The 27,216-nt window shown below is 35.7% G+C and overlaps 1 protein-coding gene and 1 pseudogene across 8 annotated transcripts in view; one reads left to right on the top strand and one right to left on the bottom strand.

The window, feature by feature from the left end:
* DLG1 (discs large MAGUK scaffold protein 1) overlaps positions 1 to 27,216 on the top strand; it is a 287,420-nt gene that overhangs the window by 127,182 nt on the left and 133,022 nt on the right. For 5 of the 8 annotated variants that reach the window (XM_055407214.2, XM_055407303.2, XM_055407295.2 and 2 more), the window contains one exon: positions 8,548 to 8,646. The exons of the other annotated variants lie outside the window; for them this stretch is intronic. In XM_055407214.2, coding sequence (XP_055263189.1) covers positions 8,548 to 8,646 — 99 coding nt within the window. The remainder of the gene's footprint in view (positions 1 to 8,547; positions 8,647 to 27,216) is intronic. 8 annotated transcript variants of the gene reach the window in all.
* LOC129544182 (mitochondrial import receptor subunit TOM20 homolog pseudogene) lies at positions 20,378 to 20,850 on the bottom strand (annotated as a pseudogene).

Below are 27,216 nucleotides of genomic sequence, written 5' to 3'. Positions count from 1 at the left end.
TGTTTCATGCAAACTAAGTGACTTATTTTGTTGTTGATAATCCTTTGTGACTCAAACTGGTTATTGATTGTGACTAGGAAATTATGTGTTTTGATATGCATTTGTTTTTGAAGATTTTCTCAGCAGTATTTTCCTTTCCTTAAAAATAGGCAGGGCTGTATGTTCTTCAAAGCACTTGCTCAGTGCCCTGTAGAGAGTGGGGTGGAATCAGATGGTGTATGTTTTGTTTAAGATTTTAAAAAATGGTAGTATTCAGATCCTCTAAAGGATTCTATCAAAAGGAAATATATTTAAAATAGGTTCAGAGCCAGTATTACAATGTAATATAGAAGAATTTATAGTTATCATAAAGGGTTTTTGAGAGCAACCGCCTAATGGAGGAAATGTTTGTGCTTGAAATTTGTTATAAGCATATAGCTTTGTCTTATTTATGTTAAAGTGGATTATTAATTAGCTAATATCTGACTCTATTTAGAGGCAAAAGAAACTTCTTATAGGTTTTAGATATGTCTCTTACTTTGATTGTGGTAATTTTTTCACAGGTGTTTGCATATGTCCAAACTCATTAAATTGTATACATTAAAAAGTACAATTTCTTGTATATCAGTTACACCTTAACAAAGGTGTTTTTAAAAATTAAATAAAGATGATAAATGTTACTTTCTTGTCCCTGATACTTTGAATGACTACAGCCAGTTATTTTGTAGTTTATCACTCAGCTTGGGTTTGTCTGATGTTTAATGTTCAGGTTATGTATCTTTGATAAGAATATCCCAGAAGTGATATACTCTGATTACATCCTATCAGGTAACATGATTTTGATTTGTCCCATCCCTGGTGATAACTTTGGTTAAGATAGTGTCTGCTGGATTTCTTCACTGTAATTAATAAAAATTTGTAGGGGAGATACATGTGTGTCTGTGTCTCCCACTCAAACTTGCTTCCACTAGAATGAAATCAAAGGGTAATTCAGTAGCAGTGGAAGTTTTAACATTTGTTGATGTTTCTTAAATGAGTTATTAGTGTGGTGGTTGCCAGATTATAATTTTGTGATTCCATCATTCCTTCTACATTTTTGATTGGCACCTACTGTAAGGAAATGTGCTTTTCTCTCTATTCGTTTCATTGTTATGTAATTTTTATATAAGTGTAGACTCTTGGACGGAGAAGGCAATGGCAAGCCACTCCAGTACTCTTGCCTAGAAAATCCCATGGATGGAGGAGCCTGGTAGGCTGCAGTCCGTGGGGTCGCTATGGGTTGGACACGACTGGGCAACTTCACTTTCACTTTCACTTTCACACATTGGAGAAGGAAATGGCAACCCACTCCAGTGTTCTTGCCTGGAGAATCCCAGGGACGGGGGAGCCTGGTGGGCTTCCGTCTATGGGGTCACACAGAGTCGGACACGACTGAAGTGACTTAGCAGCAGCAGACTCTTGGAGTCCTCTTTAATTCAGTAGGGTTTATGCCATCATAGGGGTCTGCCCTGGTGTCTCAGAGGTTAAAGCGTCTGCCTGCCATGCGGGAGACCTGGGTTCGATCCCTGGGTCCAGAAGATCCCCTGGAGAGGGAAATGTCAACCCACTCCAGTATTCTTGCCTGGATAATCCCAGGGACAGAGGAGCCTGGTAGGCTACAGTCCCCGGGGTCGCAAAGAGTCGAACACGACTGAGCGACTTCACTTTATGCCATTGTTATTATTATCTGAGTCTCACATTGTTCCCAGTGTAACTGATAAGAGCCCCAGCAAGCTGACTTCTGTGTCCTTTGTCATGCCTCATTAATTCTTTGGGCACCTCCTTATTTTCTGGCACGGCAGAAAGTTCTAGGCTCTAGCTCTGGAGTCATTTCTCCAAAGATTCCTTTTTTAAAAAATCAGAGAATGAATATTTATAAGCCAAAATCTGAGTGCTAGATATTTTCATGCTGTTGAGGTGTTACTGCTCCCAGATGTTCTCTGTAGACAGAGCAGGGGTACATATGTATATGTAAACATACACATTTATTTCTGTATTTGTCTATATATATTGAAAACCATGCTGTCATACTAGTGCCTCCAAATCTAGTCTAGAACCATAGATTTCATGCTGATATTTTCTCCCTTTCCATGTTTGCAACTCCATTCTCTGACGTGAGGACCCTTGCTCCCACTATCCTTTATATATTTACTTATTGGATCAAATCTCAGGTATGTCAGCAACCTCCTATCACTGTTGATGCCCTTAGTGGACATCCTTCCCACCCTGCTCAAGATCAAAGAGATATCCCCATCTTGTTCCACTGAGGCCTCTATACTTCATGCCAGACTACTGCTACTGCCACACAGACACTCTGTCACACTTGAGATCCAACAAACATACCAGGCTGCTGCCACTACTTGCCCATATGCGACATCCTCTTCATCCTGCTTAGACTCCAACACCACTTCTGCCACCCTTCCCTCCCTGTGCACAGATGCTTGCCTCACTCTGCTTGACTTCAGCAACCTGTACTTGCCTGCATCAAGATGCTGATTACATTCTATCATTGCTATCTTCTAGAAAGCTAATTTTTGTACTTCTGTTAATATGACGGTAAACCATCTGGAATTTTACATATGGTGTAGGGTAGTAGGGTAAGGGTTCATTTCATTTTCCATATGTATATTCAGTTGATTCAGCAGTAGTTTTCTAGAATAATTGAAATATAGTTGATGAACAATATTATGTTGGTTTTGGGTGTACTGAATGATTTGATATTTGCATACATCATGAAATGATCATCACAGTAAGTCTAGTAACCATCTCTCCCCATACAAAGTTTTATGATATTACTGACCTTACTTTTTGTGCTATATATTACATCCCTGTGACTTACGTAACTAAAGGTTTATACCTCTTAATTTCCTTCACCTATTTTGTCCACCCCCCAACTCCCTCCCTTTTTGGCATCTGTGCATTTGTTCTCTGTATCTATGAGACTGTGTTTTCTATCTTATGTTTTCATTTTGTTTGTTTTGTTTTTTGGTGAAATCGTGGTATTTGTCTTCCTCTATCTGACTTACTTCACTTAAATTCTTTTAAAACTATCTTTTTCTCTTTTTCATAAATTAGGAGTCGGAATCTCTTGGGTTTTTCAAACATTTTTTAAAAGTTGTAAATATTCCATTGAAAATTGGTAGCATTTAAATTATTTAAGCTCATAATATGGAATTCAGCTGTTTTTTTTCCCCTATAGGAACAATGTAAATGGTGGCTGGAATCCCAAGTAAGACAGACAGAGACTTTATTCCTAATTTATTTTTAATTTTGATAAAATATATGTAACAAAATTTTGCCGTTTTAACCTTTCTTAGTATACTTAAGTACAATTAATTCAGTGTCAATAAATACATTCATGGTGTTGTGCAGCCTCACCATTGTCCATCTCTGTAACTTTTCCATCTTTCAAAACAGAGAACTCATTTATTTTTATTTTTTTTTCTTTTCTTTTTTTTTTTTTTTTTTAAAGCTTTACTTCTTCTTTTCCAATTTGTATTCCTTTTATGTCTTTTTCTGCTCTGATTGCTGTGGCCAAAACTTCCAGAACTATGTTGAATAGTAGTGGTGAGAGTGGGCACCCTTGTCTTGTTCCTGACTTTAGGGGAAATGCTTTCAGTTTTTCACCATTGAGGATAATGTTTGCTGTGGGTTTGTCATATATAGCTTTTATTATGTTGAGGTATGTCCCTTCAATTCCCACTTTCTGGAGGGTTTTTATCAAAAATGGATGTTGAATTTTGTCGAAGGCTTTCTCTGCATCTATTGAGATAATCATATGATTTTTATTTTTCAGTTTGTTAATGTGGTGTATTACGTTGATTGATTTGCGGATATTGAAGAATCCTTGCATTCCTGGGATAAAGCCCACTTGGTCATGATGTATGATCTTCTTAATGTGTTGTTGGATTCTGATTGCTAGAATTTTGTTAAGGATTTTTGCATCTATGTTCATCAGTGATATTGGCCTATAGTTTTCTTTTTTTGTGGGGTCTTTACCAGGTTTTGGGATTAGGGTGATGGTGGCCTCATAGAATGAGTTTGGAAGTTTCCCTTCCTCAGCTATTTTCTGGAAGAGTTTGAGTAGAATAGGTGTTAGCTCTTCTCTAAATTTTTGGTAGAATTCAGCTGTGAAGCCGTCTGGACCTGGGCTTTTGTTTGCTGGGAGATTTTTTTTTTTTTTTTTTTATCTAAAAAACAGAGAACTCATTTAAATTGGTAATACTAAAAAGAAAGAAAAAAGGAAACAAAATCTAATGGCTTACAGTCTCTTTCTACAATAGTCTAGCAAATCTTTTCCTCATTCCTCACAAGTTAACTTCTGTGAGCTTAAGCTCAGTTGTAAGATGAAGGGTTAAACTTGATCCCTAGCTTTTTCAACTCTAATGGTCTTATAAAAATCATTGAAATTTTTAGCATCTTTTTGAACAATTAATGTGAAACGCATTTTCAGTTTATTTTCTAGAAAATGAGATGGTAAAATAGTATAATTGTTTTTCTCTTAATAGGAATAGATCTTCCATCCCTCACCATGCATTACAGCATCACTATTTATTCATTGTTGACAACTGGAAAAGTAGAATTCAAAGTAGAGGCAGGGGGAAAAAACATTCATAATCCTGTCCTCAGGGGTTAACTTATCAAACATTTCTTTCCATTTTTTTAAATAAAATTTTTATCTTCCCTTTTTTAGTTAATGTCATGCCATAGGCAATATCCTATATGACTTATGACTGTTCTTACAGATGATTATTAATCGATGCATAGTAATTGCATGCTAAGTCGCTTCAGTCATGTCTCTTTGTGACCCCATGGACTCTAGCCCACCAGGCTCCTCTGTCCATGCAATTCTCCAGGCAAGAATACTGGAGTATGTTGCTGTGCCCTTCTCCAGGGGCATAGTATTTAATCTTATGAAATTATCACTATTTGCGCAACCATTCCAACACCTTATATTTAGGATATTTTTCATTTTCCCAAGTACAGTGTTCAAATATATTGAATATTAAGACATTTGCTTTTTTAATATTCCCTTAGAATTCAATTCAGTCACTCAGTCTTGTCCAACTCTGCGACCCCATGGACTGCAGCATGCCAGGCTTCCCTCAGAATAGACTAACAGAATTACTCAGTCAAAGAGTTCAACATTTTTAAAGCTATTAGATTGCTTTTTGTAAAGTTTGTATGAAGTTATATATCCAACAGCACTGTTAAGGGACCTGCTTCCCTGCATTAAAATATTTTTGAGGTCTTTCAGTTCAGTTCAGTCGCTCAGTCATGTCCGACTCTTTGCGACCCCACAAATCACAGCATGCCAGGCCTCCCTGTCCATCACCAACTCCCGGAGTTCACTCAAACTCATGTCCATCGAGTCTGTGATGCCATCCAGTCATCTCATTCTCTGTCGTCCCCGTCTCCTCCCGCCCCCAATCCCTCGCAGCATCAGAGTCTTTTCCAGTGAGTCAACTCATCGCATGAGGTGGCCAAAGTATTGGAGTTTCAGCTTTAGCATCAGTCCTTCCAATGAACACCCAGGATCGATCTCCTTTAGAATGGACTGGTTGGATCTCCTTGTAGTCCAAGGGACTCTCAAGAGTCTTCTCCAGCACCACAGTTCAAAAGCATCAATTCTTCGGCGATCAGCTTTCTTCACAGTCCAACTCTCACATCCATACATGACCACTGGAAAAACCAAAGCCTTGACTAGACGGACCTTTGTTGGCAAAGTAATGTCTCTGCTTTTTAATACGCTATCTAGGTTGGTCATAACTTTCCTTCCAAGGAGTAAGCGTCTTTTAATTTCCTTGCTGCAATCAGCATCTGCAGTGATTTTGGAGCCCAAAAAAATAAAGTCTGACACTGTTTCCACTGTTTCCCCATCTATTTCCCATGAAGTGATGGAACCAGATGAGCAGCTATTACCACTGTCTAATTCCAAAACCTTTTCACTGTCTCAAACTTACTTTGTAACCATTAAGCAGTAAACTCCTTACACTCCTGTCTCCCTTACCCCTGGTAACTTCTAATCTACTTTATATGAATTTACCTATTCTAAATATAAGTGGAATCACAAAATATTGACCTTTTGTGTCCGGTTAATTTCACTTAGCATAATGTTTTCAATGTTTGTCCATGGTGTAGCAGATATCAGAATTTCATCCCTTTTTATGGCTGAATGGCTATCCACTGTGTGTGTGTGTGTATGTGTATGTACACACACCATGTTTTGTATCTCTGTATCTGTTGACGGATACCCTTGAGTTGTTTCCACCTTTTGGCTATTGTGAATAATGCATCACTGAACACTAGGGAAAAGTATTCAAGTCCCAGTTTTCCGCTCTTTTAAGTATTTACCTAGGAGTAGAATTGGTGGGTCATATGAGTTGACTCACTGGAAAAGAGTCTGGTGCTGGGAGGGATTGGGGGTTGGAGGAGATGGGGACGGACGACAGAGAATGAGATGGCTGGATGGCATCACCGACTCGATGGATATGAGTTTGGGTGAGCTCCGGGAGTTGGTGATGGACAGGGAGGCCTGGTGTGCTGTGATTCATGGGGTCACAAAGAGTCGGACACAACTGAGCGACTGAACTGATGGTACTCCTAGGGGTAGTTTTTTTGAAGGACTGCCAAACAAACTGTTTTCCATAGTGGCAGCACCGTTTTCCATCCCCACCAGCAGTTTTTGATGATTCCAATTTCTGCATATCCTTGCCAACATTTGTTACTTTCTATTTTTGTTTTTACTTTTTTATTATTGCCTCCTAGTAATATGAAGTAATATGTCATCGTTACTTTGATTTACATTTCCAATACTTTGGCCACCTCGTGTGAAGAGTTGACTCACTGGAAAAGACTGACTTTGGGAGGGATTAGGGGCAGGAGGAGAAGGGGACGACAGAGAATGAGATGGCTGGATGGCATCACCGACTCGATGCACATGAGTTTGAGTGAACTCCAGGAGTTGGTGATGGACGGGGAGGCCTGGTGTGCTGTGATTCATGGGGTTGCAAAGAGTTGGACACGACTGAGTGACTGAACTGAATTGAACTAAATGAATAATAATATTGAATAGATTTTCATGTGCTTATTATTTTTTTTTAAATTGGGGTTTTGTTGCTTTTAAATGTTGTAATAGTTTTTTCTGTACAATGAAGTGAATCAGCTATATTTATACATATCCCCCCTCCCTCTTGAACCTCCCCTTCACCCACTCCCCATTCCATCCATATGGGTCACCACGTGCACCGAGCTTAGCTTCCTGTGCTATACTGTAGGTTCCCACTATCTGTTTTACTCGTCAGTGTATGTCAATCCCAATCTCCCAGTTCATCCCACTACCAACCCTCCTCACCCCATGTCCATATATCTGTCTGGTCCCTACGTCTGTGTCTCTATTTGTGCCCTGCAGATAAGCTCATCTGTACCATTTTTCTAGATTCTACATATATGCATTAAATATGATACTCACTTGTCTCTTTCTGACTTACTCCACTCTGTATGACAGACTCTGGGTCCATCCACATCTCTACAAATGACCCAGTTTTGTTCTTTTCTATGGCTGAGTAATATCCTGTTTATATGTGCCACATCTTCTTTATCCATTCATCCGTTGATGGACATTTAGGTTGCTTTCATGTCCTGGTTATTGTAGTGTTGCTATGAACTTTGGGGTGCATATGTGTATCCTCTTTGGAAAATGTCTGTTTCAGGTCCGTTGCCCATTTTTTTACACGAGTTCTTCATCTGTTCTTCATGTGAAACCATCATCAAATGTACAGTTTGCAAGATTTTCTCCCATTCTATATGTTGTTTTTCCCTTTCTCGATAATGCCATTTGCTTTACAAAAGGTTTGAATTCTGATACAGTCTAACTTTTTTTACTTCTGTTTTTGATATTATATTTAAGAATCCATTGTTAAATCCAGATTTATCCCTATGTTTTCTTCTAATAATTTTGTGTTTTTAATGCTTATATTTAGGTCATCAATTAATTTCCGGTTTTTGTATAGGATATGAGTTTAATAATTCTTATATAGAATATGTCAGTATAGTAAATATTTATGAATTAATCCAGGTAACAGAGATTGGTACTTTTACAAGACACCCTTTCTGTGTTCCATTTACATCTTTTTTAAAAGTAATTGAATTAATCATGAGAGTAATTGATTCTTTGAGTGCAAGGAAGCAAGTGGTCAAATATATCCTGAATGCTGTAAAAATATTTTGTAGTCTGTGAAGTGAGCGTCTTATCTCTCAGTGCACGAGTATTGTTAAATCATTATTTTTTATTATTTTCATTTACACATCTAAAGAGTAGTCACTTATTGTAACTAGAGTCATTAAAATTATTATTGGTTGTATAATTACTTCTAAGAGCATTTTCTCATTTAAGTTGAAGTAAAATATTATTTTACCTATTTTAGTTATTTCTGAAAACTCTAATTTATCTTTGTGACAAAACTTTCTGTTATATGTTTCCCTTTTATTTTGTATTTTTCCTGATTTTTTGTCATTGATGATTTTTAGCCAACAGAAGCTGTATCTCCCTCTTCTCCCACTGTCCCTGTGATCCCTGTCCTGCCAGTCCCTGCTGAGAATACTGTCATCCTACCCATCATACCACAGGTTTTTATTAGTTTCTTTTTTCTTTATAAAAATTTTATTTGTTCTTAATGGTTTCATTTGTATTCTTTTCAGATCATTTCAACTGTTTCTTTGTTAGATTTGGTAATACACTTTGGAGTTTAAATGATATTTTTAGGGAGTTAAATATCTGGGATTTAATACAAGATGGGTTCAATATTTGCCATTTTATTAGGTTATCTACAAAAAGGATACATTCTAAACATCATCGTATTGAACCTCCTTAGATTTGTTATCATGCCTTTTATACATGTAAGTCTGTTCAAAACAATTTTAAAATTTGCTTTGGGAAATTTTGTTTATTTTCTGAAGATAGTAAAAATAATTGTTCTTCCTGATCTTGTACTATATGTGTCCTTTTATATATAGCATTTTGTTTTCCAGTATATATTGACCTTCTTTGGAAATAATCTTTCTGTCATTTGGTAGGATAACATACTTCACATTCATTATTGAAAAAGAATAGCTGATGTATATAAAGTGTTTGGGAACTCTTTATGGTATCTTTGCAACTTTTCTGTAAATGTAAAAATACTCTAAAATCATGAGTTTATCTTTTTAAATTAATGTGTAACAGTCAAAAAATACAATGAAATAATAGCCAAATGTCAGAGAATCTGAATATTTGTAGCTTTCAGAGCTTTAGTAGTTCCAAGGGATGGCTTATTAAGACAAACTACCAACAGAATTATCCAAAGGTAAAATCACTGTGGTATTAGTAAGTAGGATAATTGAGATCTTTCACATCAAAGGTCATTATTTCATTTTAATGTGTAAACAAATGGATCTTTAGGTAATTTTACTATTATTGACCTGTAACATAAAATCTAGTAAAAATGGTGTTTTTGCTGTGTAAACAGTGTCAAAATAAGTCCTATTAGGGGGAAAAATGGGTTATCACCTTTCATTGTTCTCATCTCAGTGCCTTTCTCCTTTCCTAAAAAGTGAAAATCAGTAAGAACATTATACAAAATAAGATTCTAGGGGAAATATAGGTATTATACTAAAACTTACGAAAATTACAAAAAGTCAAATTATAAAACTACCAACAATTGAATAGATAAGTCCAGATGGATATTTTCTATACAGTGCAAAGAGAAATTGAATTTATAAATTATAAAATATAATTCTACCTAGACAGTCAAAGGTTATTGTAATAATGTAACATTCTTCCAAGTAACTAGGATTTAGTAGCACAATATTTTTTAAAGGAGGAGACTTGAAAGTTTATTCTAGTCATGTCACCTCAGTTTGTCTTTTGATGTCAAAATAGTTTTCTAGAACCCTTTGAAATTTTATAGTAATTTCTGCTCTTATATTCAGTTAGGAACCAGTCCTCTCCTATTCAGAAGTTCTCTGATTTATTTATTCCAAGTGTCCCTAGCTTAGTATCACACTACACTTGAAATATGTTTTGAGATTGCATAACCTTGTAATTATAAATAAAGAACTTAGATTGATCTGGTTTAGAATTGTAGTTCTGCCACTTCCTGCCCTCTCCGGTATTCTTGCCTGGACAATTTCATGGACAGAGGAGCCTGACGGGCTATAGTCCATGGGGTCACAAAGAGTCAGACATGACTGAGCAACTAATACTTTTTCACTTTCCTACCACTTAACTGGCTGTGTAATTGTAGTTTACTTAACCTTGATCTCGTTACTCACCTGTAACACTGATGATGATAATAGTACTTATTTGAGATGTTTTACAGTGTTTGAAAGAACAATATACATGTGCTGCTAGCACTTCATCTTGGCTATTTGTATCATTAGTGTTACTTCATATTTGCTTGAGACAGTAAACCAGGGAGCAAGTTTAAAAAAACAAACAGGAGAGGTTTATTTATATTACCTAACCTCAACCAGTCCATTCTAAAGGAGATTGATCCTGGGTGTTCATTGGAAGGACTGATGCTAAAGCTGAAACTCCAATACTTTGACCACCTCGTGCGACGAGTTGACTCACTGGAAAAGACTGATGCTGGGAAGGATTGGGGGCGGGAGGAGACGGGGACGACAGAGAATGAGATGGCTGGATGGCATCACCGACTCGATGGACATGAGTTTGAGTGAACTTCGGGAGTTGGTGATGGACAGGGAGGCCTGGCATACTGTTTCATGGGGTCGCAAAGAGCTGGACACAACTGAGCGGCTGAACTGAACTGAACCTCATTTTAGGTTTTAAATATGCTTATAAAAGTCTATGTAGAATAGTTTAATAATTTGTTTTAACATGAGAAGGCTGTGGGTGTGCCTTATTTTGCAATATAAGTGAGTGTATACCTGAGTAATTGAGTATAACATATACATTATAAAATTAATAAAAGCGATTAAAATATTTGTCCCCAAATGAATTTTTAAATCCATATCTTATATATAACCTGATTTTAACATTTTAAATAAAAACAGTTTTTCTTCTAAATATCTACTGCTTTATACTTTGCATGCATCAGGAGATAATAGAAATAGAAACAGAAAATTTAAGGTTTAGAGTCTAGTCCTGCTTTATGACTCAAATTATTTAACCTTTCTGAGTTTTATACTCCCTTCATCTATAAAAATGGGAGCTAACACCTCTCTATTTCAAAGTGAGTTTGAGGACAGATAGCTAGAAAGATGATAAATTTTTTAAATATTGTCTTATTTTTAGAACTTTAAACTTTCAGAGTACTTTTATATTGATCATGTCATTTAAATTTTATGAAAATATGAAAATTATCATGCTTATTATTTAGAGTGGTACAGAGATACATTGAATGGCTTTTTTTTATTTATTGAAGGATAATTGCTTTACAGGATTTTGTTGTTTTCTGTCAAGCTTCAACATGAATCAGCCATTGGTACACATACATCCCCTCACTCTTGAACCTCCCTTCCATCTCCTCCCCATCCCATGCCTCTAGATTGATAGAGAGCGCCTGTTTGAGAATCCTGAGACATACAGCAAATTCCCATTGGCTATCTATTTTACATACAGTAATGTAAGTTTCCATGTTACTTTCTCCATATGTTTTACGCTCTCCTCCCCTCTGCCCTTGTCCATAAGTCTGTTTTCTATGTCTGTTTTTCCATTGCTGCCCTGCAAATAAATTCTTCAATACCATCATTCTAGATTCTGTATATATGTGTTAGTATACAATATTTATCTTTCTCTTTCTTACTTCATTCTGTATAATAGACTCTAGGTTCATCCATCTCATTAGAACTGACTCAAATGCATTTGTTTTTATGGCTGAGTGAGGCCTGGCGTGCTGTGATTCATGGGGTCGCAAAGAGTCGGACATGGCTGAGCGACTGAACTGAACTGAATATTCCATTGTGTATATGTACCACAATTTCATTCTTTCTTCTGTCGATGGACATGTAGGTTGCTTCTGTGTTCTAGCTACTGTAAATAGTGCTGCAGTGAACATTGGGGTACATGTGTCTTTTTCAGTTTTGGTTTCCTCAGGGTATATGCCCAGGAGTGGCATTGCTGGGTCGTATTATTCCTAGTTTTTTAAGGAATCTCCATACCGTCTTCCACAGTGGCTGTATCAATTTACATTCCCACCAACAGTGCAAGAGGGTTCCCTTTTCTCCACACCCTCTCCAGCATGTATTGTTTGTAGACTTTTTGATGATAGCCATTCTGACCGGTGTAAGGTGATATCTCATTGTAGTTTTGATTTTCATTTCTCTAATAATGAATGATGTTGAGCATCTGTCCATGTGTTTGTTAGCCATCTGTATGTCTTTTTCAGAGAAATGTCTATTTAGGTCTTTTTCCTACTTTTTGATTGGGTTGTTTTTCTGGTATTGAGTTGTATGAGCTGCTTGTATATTTTGGAAATTAATCCTTTGTAAGTTATTTCATTTGCTATTATTTTCTCCCATTCCGAGGGTTGTCTTTTCACCTAGCTTATGGAGAAGGAAATGGCAACCCACTCCAGTGTTCTTGCCTGGAGAATCCCAGGGTCGGCTGCCATCTATGGGGTCGCACAGAGTCGGACACGACTGAAGCGACTTAGCAGCAGTAGCAGCAGAGTTTCCTTTACTCTGCAAAAGCTTTTGAGTTTAATCAAGTTCCACTTATTTACTTTCATTTTTACTTCCATTACTCTAGAAGGTGAGTCGTAGAGGATCTTGCTTTGATTTATGTCATTGAGTGTTCTGCCTATGTTTTCCTGTAAGAGTTTTATAGTTCCTGGTCTTACATTTAGGTCTGTAATCCATTTTGAATTTTTCTTTGTGTGTGGTGTTAGGAAGTGTTCTAATTTCATTCTTTTACGTGTAGCTGTCCAGTTTTCCCAGCACCACTTATTGAAGAGGCTTTCTTTGCCTCATTGTATATTCTTGCCTCCTTTGTCAGAAATAAGGTATCCATAGGTGCATGGGTTTATTTCTGGGCATTCTGTCTTGTTCCATTGGTCTATATTTCTGTTTCTGTGCCCATACCATACTGTCTTGATGACTACAGTCAGCTGCATTCTACTCCAGCTCCATTCTTCTTTCTCAAGACTGCTTTGGCTATTCGGGGTCTTTTGTGTTTCCATGTGAATAGTGAAATTTTTTGTTTTAGTTCTGTGAAAAATGCTGTTGGTAATTTGGTAAGGATCACGTTAAATCTGTAGACTGCATTTGGTAGTGTAGTCATTTTCACAATATTGATTCTTCCTACCTAGAAATGTGGAATATTTCTCCATCTGTTTATGTCATATTTTTTTGATTTCTTTCATCAATGTCGTATACTTTCTGTATACAGTTCTTTTGTCTCCTTAGGTAGGTTTATTCCTAGATATTTAATTCTTTTTGTTGCACTGGTGAATGGGATTGATTCCTTCTTTTTTTTATTTTTCATTGTTAATATATAGGAATGCAAATGATTTCTGTGTATTGATTTTGTATGGCTTATGAAGTTACAGAAAGAACCTGGACTTTATAGTAAACCTTACTCTACCAATTCCTGGCCTTGCCCTTTCCTGGTTGTGTGATGGTAGGAACATTATTCAGTTTCTCAGAGCCTCGGTTTCTTCATCCACATAGAAACTGAGCACATAGCAATTGTATGACAGATGCTAGTTCTTCCTACTGATGATATAATCTCTTAAGATACTGGCCTATTAAATATACACCCAGAATAAATACTCTTCTTTAAAACTAGATTCTTCAGACCTTTTTTTTTTAACCAGTTCTGAGGAGCTATCATGTAATGAAAGTTTTATGTTTGTATGAAAAGTCTATGTTCATACTCAAATAGATGCTTTGGAGGCATTGTTTTTTGTTTAATAATTTGTTACTGTTCCAGTCATGTTAAATACAAAAATTAATATAACATTGTTCTTTTCCTCTGAGAGCCTACTATCTGTTCATGCAAGAGACAGCAGATAACTCCCACATGACATGAGAGGAATTAAGGTTAGAGGTGTATACGGTATAGAGTATCCTATTGCTTTTGGACAGTGCAAGTTTCACAGAACATATGAGTGTTGACCCTTAAATGATTTGATCATTAGTATAATCTAAAGCATGGCTTGTTCCGTTTTCACTTTAGTTCAGTTCAATCGCTCAGTCGTGTCTGACTCTTTGTGACCCCATGAATCACAGTAGTAATCTTAAATACAGGAATATATTTGGATTACCTTGATGGGCCTTTTTTAACCACACACTATCACTTGAATGCAGTGCCCCTATTCTGTTTGTGTCTTGGATTTTTTTGTTTGTTTTTATGTTATTTTCAAATTATTTCACACTTACAAAGAGTTGGAAGAATTGTACAAAAACTTCATATACCCATGTCTCCCCCAATTGTTAAAAATTTTGCCTACCACATCTGCTTCATCATTTCTCTTCTTATATAATTGAGTATGATTTTTTTTGTATATCAGTTAAAAGGAAGCTTCACTCCTGTCCCCTTACCGTAAATATTAATACTTTACAATACTAAATGTCTTCCTGAGAAAGAAAAATATTGCTATAATATAGTGATCTAAAGCAGAAAGTTAGCTAGCCTGCCAGGCTCCTCTGTCCATGTAATTCTCCAGACCAGAATACTGGAGTGGGTAGCAGTTCCCTTCACCAGGGTATCTTCCCAACCCAGGGATTGAACCCAGATCTCCTGCGTTGTAGGTGTATTCTTTACCATCTGAGCCACAAGAAAAGCAACATAACACTACAGACCATGATTCTATTTTGCCAGTAGCCTAGTAATGTTCTTTATATGAAAAACAAAAACAGGTCCTTTGTCCCATCCAAGACCACAGTTAGAGTACATGAATCTACTTTAATCTTAAGTAGCGCCACAGTCACTTGTGTGGCCATTTACAAGAGAACGGGCTAGTTATTTTGTAGAATACCTGCGATTTGGGTTTGTTTGATGCATTTTAATAATTAGATTGAGGTCACATTTTTTCCTTTTTTATTTGTAATAAACACATAATATATATTACACCACCTTAACTATTTTAAAGTTTACAGTTCAGTGGTATTAAGTACATTCATATTGGTGTCTATATGTCACCATCATCCATCTGCAGAACTTTTTATTCATTTTGCAGAATTGAAACTCTATACCCATTAAACAGTGAATTCCCCATTCCTCTCTCTCCCCCCTCACCTCCCGGCTCAGGCCTTGGCAACTAGTATTCTACATTGTTTCTCTGTGATTTTGACTCAAGTACTTTAGATAAGTGAAATTATAACAGTATATGTCTGTTTGTGACTAGCTTATTTCACTTAGCATACTGTCCTTAAGGTTAACCCATGCTATATACATATGTAGCATCAGAATATACCTTCTTTTGAAAGCTAAATAATATCACATTTTATGTGTGTATCAGACTTTGCTTATCCATTCGTCAGTGAACAACTCAAGTCGCTTCCACATTTTAGCTATTGTGAATAATGCTGCTATGAACATGGGTGTACAGATACATCTTCAAGACCCTGCCTTCAGTTCTTTAGAGTGTATACCTGAAAGTTAATAACTGGATTATTTTGTAACTAAATTTTTAGGGGAACCATCATTCTATTTTCCACAGTGGTGTAGCACTTTATATTCCCACCGATGAAGTACAGTGGTTCCAATTTTCCCACATCTACAGCAATACTCCTTACATTTATTGTTTTCATATTGTTAGCCAAACTGATGGGTATAAGGTGGCATCTCATTGTAGTTCTGATTTTCAACTCCCCAGTGATTAGTGATGTTGAACATCTTTTCATGTGTTTATTGGCCCTTTGTAAATCATCTTTGGAGAAATATCCTTTACCCATTTTGAATTGTGTTGTTGGTTTCTTTTGAGTTTTAGGAATTCTCTGTGTATTCTGGATATTAGTTCCTTATTAGATACATGATTTGCAAATATTGACTCCCATTCTGTGAGTTGTCTTTTTACTCTGTGGATAGTGTCATTTGACGCACAAAATTTTTAGTTTTTCAGTTCAGTTCAGTTGCTCAGTCGTGTCCGACTCTCCGCGACCCCATCAATCACAGCATGCCAGGCCTTCCTGTCCATCACCAGCTCCCGGAGTACACTCAAACTCATGTCCACAGATTCGGTGATGCCATCCAGCCATCTCATTCTCTGTCGTCCCCCTCTCCTCCCACCCCCAACCTTTCCCAGCATCAGAGTCTTTTCCAGTGAGTCAACTCGTCGCATGAGGTGGCCAGAGTATTGCAGTTTCAGCTTTAGCATCAGTCCCTCCAGTGAACATCCAGGATTGATCTCCTTTAGAATGGACTGGTTGGATCTCCTTGCAGTATAAGAGACTCTCAAGAGTCTTCTCCAACACCACAGTTCAAAAGCATCGATTCTTCGGCGCAACTTATTTTAGTTTTTAGAAAGTCCAAATTGTCTATATTTTCTTTTGTTGCCTGTACCTTTGGTGTTATATCCAGTGAATCACTGCCAAATGCAGTGTCGTGAAGCTTTTATCTTGTGTTTTCTTCTTAGGGTTTTATAGTTTTAGGTCTTATTTAAATCATGGATCCATTTAAAATTAATTTTTGTATATGGTGTTAGGTGTTAGGCTTCATTATTTTGCATTTGGATATCCAGTGTTTCAGCACTGTGTGTTGAAAAGACTGTCTTGTTCCCATCAAATGGTCTTTGTACCCTTATAATTGAAAATAATTTGACTGTATATATGTGGGATTATTTCTGCACTGTATATTCAATTCCAGTGGCATATGGCTGCTTTTATGCCAATGCCAAACTTAATGAAGAAATTTAAGTCCTCTAGCTTTGCCGGTTTTAGGATTATTTTGTCTCTTCAGGTTCCTTGAGATTCCATATGAATTTTAGGATGAGTTTTCCTATTTCTGCAAAAGACATCATTGTTGTTTTGATAGGAATTGTATTAAATCTATAAATTGCTTTGGGTAGTATTGACATCTTAACAGTATTAAGATGTCATTAACAAGGGATGTGTTCCATTTATTCCTATTGTCTTTAATTTCTTTCAGCAATATTATAGTTTTCATTGCACAGATATTTCACTCATTGGCTAAGTTCACTCCTAACTGTTTTATTCTTTTTGATACTGTTGTAAATTGAATTGTTTTTGTTTGCTTTCCAACTTGTTTGTATATAGGAAAGCAACTGATTTCTGTGTGTAGACCATTTACTGCCACTTTGCTAAGTTTTTTAGTTCTAACAGACTTTTGTGTGGTTCCTTCAGAATTTTCTACATATATGATCATATTATCTGCAAACAGATAGTTTTCTTTTTTTATTTGGGAAATTTATTTCATGCTTTACAGGGAAACAGAAAGGAGGGTCAGAGTGCCCCTTGTTTTGGCCTTTTTTAAAAATTATGAAAGTATGATAACACATTTACAAGAGACTTGGAAAATATAGAACATGGTTGTATGTAGTTCCACTACATATTGCAATTATTTTTTTAAGTAGATAAATTAAGATTTTTAGTTGGAGTTTCAATATCAAACTCTCAAAAATTAATAGAATGAATATACAGAGAAGTCAACTCGTCGCATGAGGTGGCCAAAGTATTGGAGTTTGAGCTTTAGCATCAGTCCTTCCAATGAACACCCAGGACTGATCTCCTTTAGAATGGACTGGTTGGATCTCCTTGCAGTCCAAGGGACTTTCAAGAGTCTTCTCCAGCACCACAGTTCAAAAGCATCAATTCTTCGGCGATCAGTAATGTTAGAAGACTGAAAAAACAGAGGGTGATTACAGAGAAGAAAGCATTTAAATGAGAAAATAATATCAGAATGGGAAATTAATATTAAAGACACTTTAAAATCGCATGTATTTAGAAATTAAATGTCTACTTTTAAATGATCAGTATGTCTAAGAAGCCATAGCAAGGAAATAGAAATATTTATAATAGAGTAAAAATTGAAAAGAGAATTTACCAGAATTTGTTGCTTGCAGCTGAAGCTGCTGGATAATTATTCATATTTGTTTAATTGGCTGATTTTCAATACTTTGTTAGATAGAAGTGGTGAGAGTGGGCTGGCTTGACTTGTTTTTTGATATTAGAGGGAAAGTTTTCAGTCTTTCACCATGGAAGTATGATGTTTGCTGTAGGTTTTTCATATATAACCTTTATTATGTGGTGGTGGTTTCCTTATATTCTTAGTTAAAATATTTAATACTGTCACATAGTTCCTGCATAGATTGAGATGATCATGTTGGTTTTTTTTTTTTTTTTTCCTTCTTCATTCTATTGATGTGGTATGTTACATTGATCAGTTTTCCTGTGTTGAATCATCCTTGCAATCCAGGAATAAATCCTACTTGGTCATAGTATATAAACCTCTTAGTATAATGCTGAATTCAATTTTTGTTGAGATTTTTGGATCAGTATACATAAGGGATATTGGTGTGCAGTTTTCTTATAGTGATAATGCTGGCCTCAAAGTATAAGTTGGGGAATATACCTTCCTCTTCAATTTTGGGGTAGAATTTGAGAAAAATTGATGGTAGTTCTTCAAATTTTTGGTAGATTTCACCAGGAAAACAATCAGATTTCAAGGGCTTTTTTTTGTCAGGAGATATTTGATTATTGATTCAATTTCCTTGGTAATTATAAAGTATTAAAATTTTCTCTTCATGGTTCGGCATTGGTAGGAGTTTTTCCATTTTGCGTAAGTTATCCAGTTTGTTGGCTTAAACTTGCTGAAGGGGACGACAGAGAATGAGATGGCTGGGTGGCATCACCGACTCTGGACATGAGTTTGAGTGAGCTCCGGGAGTTGGTGATGGACAGGGAGGCCTGGCGTGCTGTGATTCATGGGGTCGTGGAGAGTCGGACACGACTGAGCGACTGAACTGAACTGAACTGATAATCCTTTTTGTTTCTGTTGAATTAACAATAATATTCCCACTTTCATTTCTGGTTTTAATAATTTATTCTTCTCTCCTTTTCCGTTAGTCCATCTAACTAAAAGTTTGTCCATTTGTTGATCTTTTAAAAAAACAGCTATTGGCCTCATATTCTCTATTATTTATTTGATTCATTGGTTAATAGTATGTCGTTTAATTTCCACAACTTGGTGAATTTTCCAGTTTGCTTCTATTATTGCTTACTATCTTCATCCATTTTTTTTTAAGTACCAAGGATCTTTATTCTTAGGTCTGATATTTAATCTTTGGCTGCAGATAACATGTCCCTATTTAGAGAATAAAAGGTCCCATTATCTTTCATTCAAATCTTCAGCCACAAAGTTACACCTTGTTCTCATACAAGATAAGGGTTGGCAGGGGATTAAGGAGGAACACTGAGGATAAAAGCAAACGGGAACAAACACTTTTACAAGCATATTGTCCCAGTTACCTTGAAGGTTACATTTCAGGTTAATTTATAAAAGTAGTGACAGAACCATGATTTCAGTGGAAATCAACACGTTTTATCTTTTAAAAAACCAATTCAGAAATACTAAGTCAGGCAAGCATGCAAAATTGAGAGTATAAAAAAACACAAGGGCTGGCTGCCCAAACAGGTATTTCCCTCAGAAAGAGGGATTTGAAAATGCTGCACAGAACCAAAGGAATTAGAAGCTGAATTAGCAGACCCATTTCCTCAGTTTATATATGAGGCAAGTAGGCAGACATTAACTGGTAAAGCTTACTCAGCCAGATTAAGAATGTATAAACATCTAATTCCTGGTGTTATCTGCAACTACATGTATCTAAAATACAAGGAGATAAATATCCAGAACACATCAAACCCACTGATTTAAAGAAAACATTTCAAGGGAGGGGGTGAAGTTGTTATTATATCATAGCAGCACATTACACATATTTAAGAGATTAAATAGAAAGAAATAATCTCTTATTTTAATGCTCAATTTTGATCAACACAAGTTTCCAGCCAACTTTCTGATGCAGAGCAAAACAAGTATATTCTTCAGTTTTCTTCTACACTGTTTTGGGCCTATCTTCCAAAACTGAGCACTGGGTATTTTTAATGTAAGTAATGAGATGTTATATGTACATTCTAATTACACATTTTAGGAATAAACAAATGCATATTTCAGTAATTCATAGTGTATATTTATAAAATGAAAAGCTCTCTATCAAAATACACTTTTCACTGGGAAAAATAAATAAACAGACAAATGGATCTACACAAAGTAAAAATTAACTTTAGTAGACTTCACTGTGGAGGACAGTCCATAACAAGCTTATCTGCCCTTACTCCACCAGAGACGATCATCTTCTGAGTTAAGATTTTAAAAATACGCTTTAATTGAGATCATTATGTTGACATTTGTTTCTCATTCCACATCATCTTCAGCCAAGCTCTGAGCACTTATGTTGGGAGCTTAGTCAGAAGCATCTAGATCACTGGTGGTGGAAGAGTTTGTTGCAACACTTGCAGTAACTGCTGTGGCTGTCCACACAGAGCAATTGCGTTTGTCAGATGGTCCACACCCTTCTCATATTCACCTTGAGCTAGTAATTCTTCACCAAGCTGTATTTCTTCCAGAAAGAATTTCTGAACGGCTTCAGCATCTTTAAGGTCAGGTAACTTGGAAAGCCCAGCTCTCTCCTTGGCAAGCTTCTGTTTCTTTCTTCGTTCTCGCAGCCGGTTCTTGAAGTTGGGGTCGCTCTGTCTCTTGGGGTCGCTCTGTCTCTTGCGGTCGCTCTGTCTCTTGCGGTCGCAGTAAATGCAGTAACCGATGAAAAGGGCCCTGCATACGCCGGCGGCGATGGCGCTGTTCCGGCCCACCATCTTCCCTACACCGAGGAGCTGGGTCAGCTGCGGCGGGGCCCGCAAAAGTGCCTTTGACCGTGACGCCTCGGAGCCGAGTGCGCTTTTCATCCATTTTTGACATAAAACATACTTTGTATGACAACTTTCTTACTAAATCTATTGATATATAATTGTGGCCTAACATGGTATATTCTGGAAATGATCCAAGTGCACTTGAAAAGAATGTATCCTGTTGTTGGGCAGAGTGTTCCAAATATGTCTGTTAGGTCAGATTGGTTTATTGTGTCATTTAAGTCATTTTTTTCTGTACTTTTGTCTGGCTATTTTACATGTTATTTTGTTATTTTACATATTATTTTTCATGTTATTGAAATCTTCAACTATTATTTATAAAACTGTTTAATTCTGTCGCTATTTCATAGATTTTTGATGGTATATCATTAGATACATGAATGTTAATTGTTTTATTTTCTTACTGTATTAAACCTTCTATTAATATGTAATTTCCTTTGTCCCTTGCAACTTTTGTCCAATATTAATATAGTCACTCCTATCTTTTAGTTGCTAGTTGTATGGAATATCTTTTTCTATCCTTTCAACCTGTTTGCATCTTTGGATCTCAATGAAGTCTCTTGTAGAAAACGTAGTTGGGTCATGTGGTTTTATCCATTCTGCTTTTTTTTGATTGGAGGGTTTAAGGAATTTGCACTTAAAGTAATTATTGATAAGGAGAGGCTTCTGTCATTTTGTTATTTATTTTCTATATTTATTACAGGTTTATTTCCTGCATTACTGTCTTATTTTTTGTTTGGTTCATTTTTATATATAGGTAGTGAAATGTTTAAATTCCTTTCATGTTTCTTTTTATGTATATTCTGTAGCTAATTTCTCTGTGGTTACCATGGAGATTACATTTAACATCCTGAAGTTATAACACTCAAATTTGAATTTGTATCAGTTTAACTTTAATGATATATGAAAATTCTACTCCTCTTAACAGTTACATACCCACCCCTTTCAGTTGTTTATGTCACAGAATTACAACTTTATACATTATATGTACAAAAATGTAAACTAACAATTTTAAAATGCATTCATGTTTTAAATTATGTAGAAAATAAATGTGAAATTACAAAGCAAAATTATTATAGTATTAACTTCTGGACTAGTAATCAATTTTAGTTATTTACTGAGGTTGACATCATTTCTGTATGAATAATTCACTTTTAGACTAACTTTTAAAATATAAAATTCCAGGCAACAATACTGGAGTGGGTTGTCATGCCCTTCTCCAGACGATCTTCCTACCCAGGATCAGGCATGGCAACCCACTCCAGTATTTTGTCTGGAAAACCCCATGGGTAGAGGAACCTGGTGGGCTATTGTCCATGGGGTCACAAAGAGTCAGACATGACTGAGTGAATGACATGTCCACTTCTTTAAAATATAGTTTAAAAAATATTAGTCTCTTAAATCATGTAGATAACAAAAAGTGATGTTACAAAACACTATTAAGATAGTAGTTTTTTTTTGTATTTATCCTTATTACCAAGGTCTTTATTTCTTCAGACACCTAGAGTTTCTGTCTTGTGTCCTTTCATTTCTATGTGTAGGATTCACTTTAGCATTTTTTTCAGGGCCAGTCTATAAGTAATGATCTCCTTCAGCTTTGTTTATTTGAGAATGCCATAATTTCTCCCTCATATTTGAAAGATTGTTTTGCTAGTTACTGGGTTCTTGGTTGACAGTGGTTTTCTTTTAGCACTTTGAATATACCAGCCCACTGTTTCCTGACCTCAAAGGAGCTCTTGTATACTGAGTCACTTTGTCATACTGCTATCACAATTTTCTCTTTGTCTTTCAGCAGTTTGATTTTAATGTGTCTGAGTGTGAATCTCTCTGAGTTCATCCTACCTTGAGTTTTTTGAGCTTCTTTGATTGTTTATATTCATGTCTTTCATCAAATTTGGGGATGTTTTACCCATTATTTCTTCAGATATTCTTTCTTCCCCCTTGATCTATCTCTGCTTGGACTCCCATAGTATGTTTGTTGGTCTGCTTAATGATGGCCCACAAGTCTCTTTAGACTCTGGTTACTTTTCTTCAGTCTTTCTGTTCTCAGACTTAATAATTTACATCATCCTATCTTCAGGTTTCCTAATTCTTCTGCCTACTCACATCTGCTTTAGTGAATTTTTCATTTCAGTTACTTTACTTTTCACCTTCAGAATTGGTTTCTCTTTAGGTTTTCTATCTTTTATTACTTTTTCCATTTTGTTCATACATTCTTTTCTTGACTTTGTGCACCTTGTCTTTTAGTTGTTTGGATATCTTTACAGTGGTTGCTTTAAATCATTTGTCTAATAGATATGCCACCAGCTCTTTTTCAGAGACAGGTTCTTTTTTCTTCACTCTCCCTCCTTTGAATGGAACATATGTTCCTATTTCTTTGCATGCCTTTTGATTTTTTTTGTTGGAAATTGGACATTTGAATCTTACGATTTTTCTGGAAATCAGATTCTCCCGTTTTCTAAAGTTTGCTGGGTTTTTTTGTTTTTGTTTTTTTGATTGCTATAGGCTATCTTTGTGCCTATAAAAATCAACCTCTGAGATAACCTTAAAATCTTCTCTGATTTTTTTCTATGCCTGCACTTTCCCCAGGCATGTGCAATGACTTTGTGACTTCCCTCATATATGTGGTTGTTTTTTAATATTCTAAACTTCAGTGTCTGATTCTCAAAAGGGGGAAAAGAGACAAATGAAATTATGGGAGGAGACACTTGACCTTTAAATCTAGGAGTCACTTCAGCCAGAGGGGGAGGGATTTATATTACTTGGGGGAGGCTCAGCAATAATGGCCACTGCCTCTTTGAAACCTCTGTGATCAGAGGTAGCAATCAGAACACAGATTTCCTATATTTGAAGAACAGGGTCCTTTTTGGCTGCCCTCTCCCTCCCTACTCTGCCCTGGCTTGTGCAGGCTTTTGCCAGCTGCTCTAGGAACAAATTATGAAGGATGGGAGTTGGGTAGCTGCAACACTGCTGAGAATTGAAACTGACTGGCTGAGCGACGCAACGGAACGGAACCACAGTTTGACATCTAATAACTTCTGGAAGTTGCAAGCCCTCAATAGACTACCAAATTCCAAAATACTTATGTCACACTGGCAATTGCATTTTGCCAGTACAGTCGTCATCTTGGTGGAGAAGCAAATTTGTGGGATGTTTTATTCTGTCATCATTCCAGAATTCATCCTATTTGTTTTTACAGTCACTTTAACTTACATATTTATATAGTGGTCACTAACATGATAGTTTTTAACTTTCAGTGCTGTGTGTGCCAAATTAGAATCCAACATGTACTACTCTCTGGGGTTTATGAGTTCTTTATTGGAGAAATACTTGTTTATAATTTAGTAGGGAAGAAAGAGAGTGACATTAAACCAATAATATAATGAAACTTCGATAAATGCTAAGAAGGAGAAATACAGTATACAGCATAAAAGCATTTTCTAAACTAATTTTGGCCTGTTTTTAAATAACTGAATCTTAGAATTATTTTAACACAGAAATTTTAAAATGTAATATTGTTCTCTGAAATTGGATTAGGATGCTGCAGTATGTTAACAGCAGCAGACTTATGAGGCCCTTTATTAATGAAATAACATTTTAAAAGTTGGATGATCAAAACTATGTTTCTTAAGTCTTGTTATTAATTCGTGGGTCATATTCTTTAGCGGTTGGTTAGTTTCTGTTTCTGGTATATCCTGCCCCTTTCCTGTCACCCTCCCCCACCATTTCTAAGTGAATCATAGGATTTCATTATTGTCGTTAAGTTGAGACATATACAATGGTATATACTATTAGTAAGTATAATGGATTAGCAATAGGTTTCTGTGGTTTACAACACAGTTTTTTGTTTTGTCTTTAATATTACTTTACTGAGTTGTCACACAGTCCTTTTGGTTAAAGGCACGTGTCTTTATAGATGGAAGAAATAAGTTTCAATAATTAGTACTTGTGATTTACCTGTATATTCAAAGTCATTGAATGGTAGAGTGAGGTAGAGAGAAATCTAGAGTCTTGCTTTTTGATGTGTCATTTAAAGTTATTTAAATAACTTTAATCAGCAAGTAACTTTCACATAGATTATCCTCAAGTCTTGTTGCTGTTATTTGGTTTCCTCCCTAAGTAAAGCTGGTAATTCCATGTTATCTGTTCTGCTATCTCCCATCCTAATTATAGATACCAAGGTCTTAAACTAGCCAAATTTGATACTGTATTTTTTGTTTTAGTGCTCTTTGTTTCAGCTATCTGAAAGTAGCAAATTTGGTGGCCAAATTTTTCTGTATCTCATCTATCTAAGGTACTTGCTCTGGCTTTGGTGTTAAGGTACTGTGTTTTCGAGTTGTATATTGTACTCTCCAAGCCCATTGGGCTACCTCATTCCCACCACCTCCAAGTTTGAGAGGGATGGATTATTACTTTGTCAGATACCATTTCTGTATTCTATAAGAATTTAGAAATCCTCAAGTTAGTAAGTAAAAGTATAATGTATTTTAAGGTAAATGTTTTAATTCTCTTCCTGCTAACACAGTCTTAAATATTTTTAACGTTATTTTGGTGGCTGAACTTGAGGCCATCAAATCATGCCTCTTGAGCTGCATGTACATAGGCTCTTATTTTAGACTACATTTTGTGATAGGTCTTTTCAAATTGCTTAATGTAACATTAGTTTTGAATGAAATTCTTGTTAATCCTCAGTTTGAGTTTCTGTTCAGTTTCAAGTCTATGCTTTCCCTTCAGGTATGGTCATTCACTCAGATTATTTCTAAGATACATCTACAAATAAACTGATTGTACATATATTAATTATCTAATCACATTCATTAAGCCAAAATTATAAATTATTTTTACTAGTCTGTATTCTTTTTCCAGATCTGAACTTTAAAGTTGAAATTAACTTTATGATGTGAATGCTAATATCTTAATAACAGCTTTAACCCATAGTATTTTACAACTACCTTCATTATTAACCTCTTACAAGCTGAGTACTTGACTCAATATAATTGTTTGCTATATTTTATGAAAAAATTCAAGACTGTTCAAATAGAAAGGGAGTAGTACAGTGAACTCCCATGTATATTTATCACCCAACTACAGCAGTCCTCAATTCATGCACTTATATGATCCATAACCCCTCCTTCTCCTAATCTCTCACTGTCATTTTCTATCTTGAAGGAAATTTAACACTTTATATAATTTATATGTATTTCAATACCAGATTTTTATATAACTAGAATCCAAAGGTAACAAATTCAGTGATGATGATTTGGTGATCATGAGCAGCTAGGGTTGTGATAATTTTGGTATAAGTTAGATTATTGTAAAAGTCAACTTTTTCCACTATATTTTTGGTAATAAACGTGCAGAGGAAGCCAGATGGTTTTCTTGCCTTAATTTTTAAAGATTATATCTTCTTTTGTAAGTTTAAATAGCCTTGTTCTTTCTTGCCTTCCTCTGTAATTGCTTAAGCAATGTAAGGTGAAGTTGTACCATTAATTTTTTAATTTAAAAATATCAGTTTGAGATCCCAGTAGTCATTGGGAAATGAATAATTCCTAATCTTCGTAAAATCTCAAATGTCTCTCACAAATAGTATTTTTAGCAATCTCACAAATAGTATTAGGTTTGATTCTCACTGAATCATTGGAAAATAGACTATTATCATTAAAGGTAGGGCTGCACATAAAGTAGCTAGTATTATGTTTGTATTTAATACAGTATTCCCTACTCATTTTGGTTTTTTTCAGGATTTTTTATTGTTTCAGATGTACAGCAAAGCGATCTAGTTATGTGTATATGTATCTTCTTCAGATTATTTTCTATTATAGATTATTTTAATATACCGAATATAGTTCCCTGTGCTTTACTGGAATCCTTGTCCCCACTCATTTTTAACTTGCTGCTTCATGTAGCTTAGATGCATACAGTACAATTATTTTATGCAAGCATATCTCTTAAAATTTATTTAAAGGATAGTCATCTGTTTGATTCTCTGAAAATGTCATTTGACTTGGTAATTATATATTTTTAAATATACAAAAGAAAGAATTTTAAGAGGAGTCACATCAATTTTCTAGTATGTTCGGTCTGGTTTTCATTTGGTAATAATTGCGTTTTATTTTTAAAATTTTGTTGCACCTTCATAACAAACACTTTGCAGCTTAAGCAGAAAATCAAGCTTTTTTCATCCCAAACTTAGTTAGATCTATGTTACTCTGCTTGTGTTTTTAGGGAGGTGGGGAGTGGTTGACCCTTAATTGTTCTGTGAGTAGTCTAGAATAACAGATGAAAAGCAGTAATTGCCATTGATAACAATTG

This window comes from Moschus berezovskii, chromosome 1 (genome assembly GCF_049115385.1).
Source record: "Moschus berezovskii isolate FMDL1 chromosome 1, NW_MosBer_1.0, whole genome shotgun sequence".
In the NCBI taxonomy this organism is placed as follows: domain Eukaryota; kingdom Metazoa; phylum Chordata; class Mammalia; order Artiodactyla; family Moschidae; genus Moschus; species Moschus berezovskii.
Note: the sequence above shows the minus strand (reverse complement) of the source record. Positions and strands in the feature narration are given on the sequence as shown.